The 6,332-nt window shown below is 41.3% G+C and overlaps 1 protein-coding gene across 1 annotated transcript; it reads left to right on the top strand.

Moving 5' to 3' along the window:
• The first annotated feature begins 235 nt into the window (after positions 1 to 235).
• LOC137737954 (putative pectinesterase/pectinesterase inhibitor 28) lies at positions 236 to 2,484 on the top strand. Its single transcript, XM_068477543.2, has 2 exons — positions 236 to 1,463; positions 1,693 to 2,484. Exons 1-2 carry the CDS (start codon positions 452 to 454, stop codon positions 2,388 to 2,390), a joined length of 1,710 nt encoding a protein of 569 aa, XP_068333644.2. The 5' UTR covers positions 236 to 451; the 3' UTR covers positions 2,391 to 2,484.
• Positions 2,485 to 6,332: the final 3,848 nt, after the last annotated feature.

Raw genomic sequence — 6,332 nt, 5'->3', positions numbered from 1 at the left:
TAACGTACTCGGACAATATAATTAGGCGCTAATTAGCCATTACCAAGTGTTATTAAGTGTGCCCTATTTTGGACAATATCCATACTTGGAAGCATGATTGACGACCATGCATCTATGTTGTCCGGATTCAGAGATTGAGTAATCTCCTACCTTACCATTTTTAACAGAATTAACTGACACTCAGATATTTGTGGTTTAGGGTTCCTTATAAATTCCACCACCATCCTACCATTCCAAACAAAACCAGAGCCACAGGGGCACCGAAAACGCTTCCCTCGAACAAGAAAAGCCCCGACAGCGCTCTGTAGCTCACTAGAAAAAGAAAAAATAATTATAAAAAAAGAAAGACCTTTCTTCTTCAATTAATTTTTTTTCTTTCTCGATCATACGGGCGTTTCTAGCACTGTTTTTTTTTTCTTTTTTGGTATTACTTTAATTTACATCACTCAAGATGGCAGCTAGTGAAGCAAAGAAGAAGAAGATAGCCATCATCGCCGTATTGGTTGTACTTCTGGTGGCGATGATAGTGGCGGTGACGGTGGGTGTCAAAATGGCCAAAAAGGGCAACAAGAAGCCTGCCAAGGTTGGTGCGAAGAAAAAGGCCATCGAGACCATATGCCAGCCCACCACCTACAAAGAAACCTGCCAAAGCAGCCTCGAAAAGGAGGCAGGTGACACCACCGACCCAAAGGACCTGATCAAGGCCGGGTTCAAGGTGGCGGCGGACAAAGTTAACGAGGTGATCAAGAATTCGAACACCTTGAAAGAGCATGCCAAGGATCCAATGACCAGCCAGGCTCTCGGCGTGTGCAAGGAATTGTTGGAAACCGCAGTTGAAGATCTCCTCGGCGCGGTTGATAAGATGGGGCCATTCGATGCTAGCAAGATCGATGACTACCTTGCAGATCTCAAGGTGTGGCTGAGCGCCGCCGTCAATCACCAGGCAACCTGCCTTGACGCGTTTAAAGACACGAAGGGCGAGGCCGGCGAGAAAATGAAGGGCTTTTTGAAGACAGCGCAAGAACTCACCAGCAATGGACTTGCCATGGTCTCGGAAATCTCTCGTCTCGTCGGTTCTCCTAAATTGAACTCTCACCGTCGCCTCATGTCCTCGTCGAAAGGCGGGCAGAGAAATAGGAATTATAAGCCAGTGCCAGGGTGGATGAGTGATCGCGATCTGGATCTCTTGACTGCCACTCCGGAGAGCTTGAAGCCCAACGTGGTTGTGGCTAAGGATGGGACTGGCAAGTACAAGACCATCAACGAGGCCTTGAAGGAGGTCCCACAGAAGAGCAAGGAGGCCTTTGTGATTTATATTAAGAAGGGAGTGTACGAAGAGACTGTCATCGTTGACAAGCAAATGACCAATGTTGTGATGATTGGTGACGGTCCAACCATGACCAGGATCAGCGGAAGCAAGAGCCACGCGGATGGTATCACAACCATGAAGACCGCAACCTTTGGTACGTAACACTTAACCTATTCATTCACCAAATTATTAACGGATGTTACACTACAGAAAAAATCTGACAATAGCCATTAACACGTCACAGAGGTGGGATAAAATTACGAACATATTAGTAACCCTAGTGGTCGGTTTATATTGGTTACTGGATGGGGTTGAATTACGATTAACTATGCATTCTAACTCTACCTCATTTTCTCACCCTCGTCTACACTTCGTTCGTGCAGCCGCACTTGGAAACTATTTCGTTGCCAAGGGAATTGGGTTCGAGAACACAGCAGGACACGTAAAGCACCAAGCCGTGGCACTGCGTGTGCAATCCGACTTCTCCATCTTCTTCAACTGCCACATGGACGCATACCAAGACACCCTCTACACCCAAACCTACCGCCAATTCTACCGCGACTGCACCATCACTGGTACAGTAGACTTCATCTTCGGTGATGGGGTGGCTTTGTTCCAAAACTGCAATATGGTGGTGAGAAAGCCAGGGGAAACACAGGCTTGCATGGTGACAGCACAAGGCAGGACCGACCACAACGAGATCACCGGCATTTTCCTCCAAAACTGCACCATCACCGGTGAGCCAGATTACATGGCTGTGAAGGATAAGAACAAGGCATACTTGGGGAGGCCATGGAAGAACTTTGCAAGGGTAGTTGTGATGCAGTCATCGATTGACGAAGCCATTGCACCTGAAGGGTGGACAGAATGGACTGGTGAAGAATACCACCAAAACTGCTTCTTTGGTGAGTACGGAAACAGGGGTCCTAGGGCGGACGTGACCCAAAGGGTCAAATGGTCAACTGTCAAGAGGCTCACTCCTGATCAAGCTGCGGCTTTCACCCCTGCTAGGGTGTTTGAGGGTGATAAGTGGGTAAAGCCCAGTGGGGTTCCATATGTTCCTGGCATGATGCCCGTGTAATTCCCATGTGAAAAGCTTGGGACGCCAATTTTTTCATATGAAAATCTTACAAGACCAATTTTTCATATATAAAACAAAAAACAAATTTACATCATAGAGTATATCGTCTTGTGATTTTGTGGAACACCTTTTAATCTCATTCCAATTCGTTTGTCTTCACATACGAATCTGAGTTATGAAATAATTTTTTTTTACAAAGGGGATGGATATGGCCTTTTTCTATTTTATAGAGATCCTGTGACAAGTATATGAGACCCTCTTTCACGTAGTCTTCCAAAAAAGAAAGCAAAAAAATTATTTTTGGACAAGTATTGATGTCATAAAGCGAAACCTACAGCAACAATTCAAGCAAACTTTAAAACACACTCATTGTCAATCAACAAAAATCTTCATCACTTTTACAATATATCATTAAATAACAACCAAAACAACAACAAATTTTATTTCACTAAGTGAGATCAGCCGTATGAATCCTAAAACGTCACCGCGCTCGGTTTTGCTCCAAGTCTTTCATGAGCTCCAAGTACTCCATATCTTTTCTTAAAGTCTTTGTCTAAGTCTTCCTAGGTTTTCCTCTAACCCTTTTGCGCTGAGTCTCTGTCTCATAATCGCATTTTGTAACTATACCATATGTAGGTCTTGGTTGCTCGTGTCCAAACCACTTTAACTGATTTTCTCTCATCTTATCTTCAATTGCAGCCATTCATAATTGACCTCAGATATCCTCGTTCTTAATCTTGTCTTTTCCCTTGTGTCTACACATCCAACAAAACATTTTAATCTCTGCTACACTCATTTTTTGCACGCTTTGATATTAGACTGCCCAACATTTCGTGTTATAAAGCATTTCTAGTCTTATTATCGTCTTATAAAATTTCTCCTTGAGCTTAGTGGCATGCGATGATCGTACAACACACCTAATGCACTCTTCCACTTCATCCATCAAGCTTGTATTTTATGGTTGAGATCTAAATCCAATTCCTTTTTTTTTTTTTTTTGTGCAAGATAGATACATGATAACGAAAGTGTTCACTTTTCAGTACTTTCTAGTCTCCAATCCTCAACCCTATCTCATTTGGACCCCCATTCTACTGAACTTGCACTCCATATAGTCTGTCTTTGACCTACTTAGGTGAAAACCTTTAGATTCCAATACTTTCCGTCAAAGATTGCTACGTCTCGTCTATCAACACTATATCATCTGCGAAAAGTATACACCAAGGAATATCATCTTGAATATGGCTCGTTAACTCATCTATTACCAACGCAAAAGGGTAAGACTTAAAGGTGAGCCTTGGTGTAATCCTATGGTTATGAGAAAGCTTTCAGTTTGTCCTTTTTGAGTTCTTATCGCAATCCTTGCTCCATCATACATGTCATTTATTGCATGTGTATATGTTACTCACATCGTACTCATTTCTTCTCTAGAATCCGCTAAAGGATATCTTTTAGGACCCTACCATCCGCTTTTTCCAAATCTAGAACAACCACGCGAAAGTCCTTTTGCATATCGCTAAATCACTCCATTGATCTCTATAAGAGATAGATTGCCTTCATAGTCGAGCGCCCTGACATAAACCCGAATTGATCTGAGACCCGTGTTTCTTGGCTCAATCTATGCCCAATTACTCTCCCACAAAGCTTTATTGTATGACTCATTAACCTAACACCCCTATAAATAACAACCAAAAGAACTTCAAAATAAAAACCATCATCAAATAACCAAAACTCAATTCAATTGAGAGATAGTATAATTAAAAACAATTTTAGATAGAGGTGGCATTTTGGACCCAACCAGTTAACTGACCCAACCCGACCCGGTAAAGTCAATATTTGGGTGGAAGCTTAACAGGTCGGGCTATTAATGGATGAACTCGCTAATCATCCGTTATTTTATAGGTTATTTTGGGTTCACCCGCGAACCCATTAACACCTGTTAATTGAGGATGTTTATGTAATTTCATTAAAGAAAAACTAATCCCTATTTCCTTCTCAAATATGTTCTCCTCCCGTCCTTCTCTGAGCAAACTACAACATCCGTGCAGTTCTGCAAAAACCTAGCTCAGGACCCCCAACCATCATTCTCATCCTTCGTGGTTTTGTACCACACAGTTCCACAGTCGTGTTCTCCTAGCAGCTGAAGCGTCACAGTTCGACCGATGGCCAGGAAGCACCTGTTGAACACCAAGAGAAAGCATCCATGCCATTCTCAAGTCGGTAGAACTCCCATTTTTCATTTTCATCCATTTATATCATATTTCCTTTTCAATTATATAAAAATTGAAATTTATGAGTTATTTGATGTTTGGAGGTTTTTTTTATAGAGTAGGATTCTCTCCTCTCTCTTATATTAATTTTTTATAGAAAGGGAAAGACAAAATAGAGAATGTGAGAGGAGAGGATGGAAAGAGGAGAGGAGAGAATCCTAATCCATTTTTTATTATGTACATTCACATGGATGAAGAGAGTGGTTATGTTGGATTTTTGGATCGACGAGCCCATGGGGGGCCCACTCTAAAAACACCGATAATATCCCCAACTTTATCACATGCCCAATTTGTCAAGTGTGAGCTTTTATCATAAAATGCCTCGATATTAGTTAGAGTGAGGTAATCATATTTAAACCCATTATTTTCTATTGCACCCACCGATGTGGGATTCCAACATTCCTTGTCACGTGTAACCTTCACATGTGGAGATCCACACATCGGCAATTGAAACTTAGAGGTCGGCTCTATGTTAAGAGTGCAAACTTGTTTTCTATGGAACTCAAAGGTTGGCTCTATGTTAAGAGTCATGGCTTGTTTCCTTCTTGGTGACAAGATCATTGGCTTGCATGGGCCCGAACCTTGGCTCTGATACCATGTTGGAATTTTTTTAGATCGACGGGCCTGGGGGACCCCACTCTAACAACACCGATACTATTCCCAACTTTATCACCTACCCAATTCGTCAGGTGTGAGATTTTATTATAAAAAGTCTCGATATTAATTAAAGTGAGATAATTATATTTAAATCTATTATTTTCTTTTGCACCCACCGATGTGGGATTCCAATAGGTTATGGAGTAGGTGCTCAACTGGTCCCTATCTTGGCTCTGCAGCAAGACGGGGCTCAAACATAAGGGGTGGAAACCACAATCAACAATATGGTTGGCAGCAGTTGACGTTTAGTCTGATCATTATAATTTATTATGACATGCACCTCCTTGGTCCAAGGGATATGAGCTCGATGGTTTAGCAAGTGTGATCCCAAGGGTTCAAAGAGAAGCATCATTGAACCGCTGCTAAATAATTTCTACAAGATGTGATTGATTCATATGCAAAATATTCTCGAACCAGTGTTACGCTCTAACTTCTAACTTCTACCCGTTAATCTGTTACTTAGAAACAATATGCAGAAAAGCGGGAAATTGTCGTACGAATTGTATTTGAGTTACTTCTGCAAAAAAATATAAAATAAAAATAAAAAAATAAAAAATGTTAATGGATGTTAACGGGTTAAAAGGGTGACCTGTTAAGTTTAACAGGTTGAATTTGGACGACCCGTTAGCTTAACGGGTTGAGTTTGGGTGACCCATTAGCTGAACGAGTCGGGTTAAAACCAATCTAAACCCAATAAAACCGACCCGTTTGCATATCTAGTTTTAGACCCGGTGATGGAGCTCACACGGAAAAAATGAAAAAAAAAAAAAAAACTATTTACCAAACATATGTTTTTTTTAACAAAAGTTAGCTTTTTTTAGCCATGTATCAATTGGTAATCCACTTTTGAAGGAGTCATTGTTAAGCATTACCAATCATTTGTACGCCCCAAATTTGAAAATAAAAAAGAAAATGAACGACCTTTGAGACTAATGATCTCTCCACCTCACATTCCCTAACAGAAGCAACCGTCATTCAGAGCTACTACCCTTATAAATACCTCATGACTCCACACTTT

The sequence above is a fragment of the Pyrus communis genome, chromosome 13 (assembly GCF_041283825.1).
Source record: "Pyrus communis isolate YQ-2024b chromosome 13, ASM4128382v1, whole genome shotgun sequence".
In the NCBI taxonomy this organism is placed as follows: domain Eukaryota; kingdom Viridiplantae; phylum Streptophyta; class Magnoliopsida; order Rosales; family Rosaceae; genus Pyrus; species Pyrus communis.
Note: the sequence above shows the minus strand (reverse complement) of the source record. Positions and strands in the feature narration are given on the sequence as shown.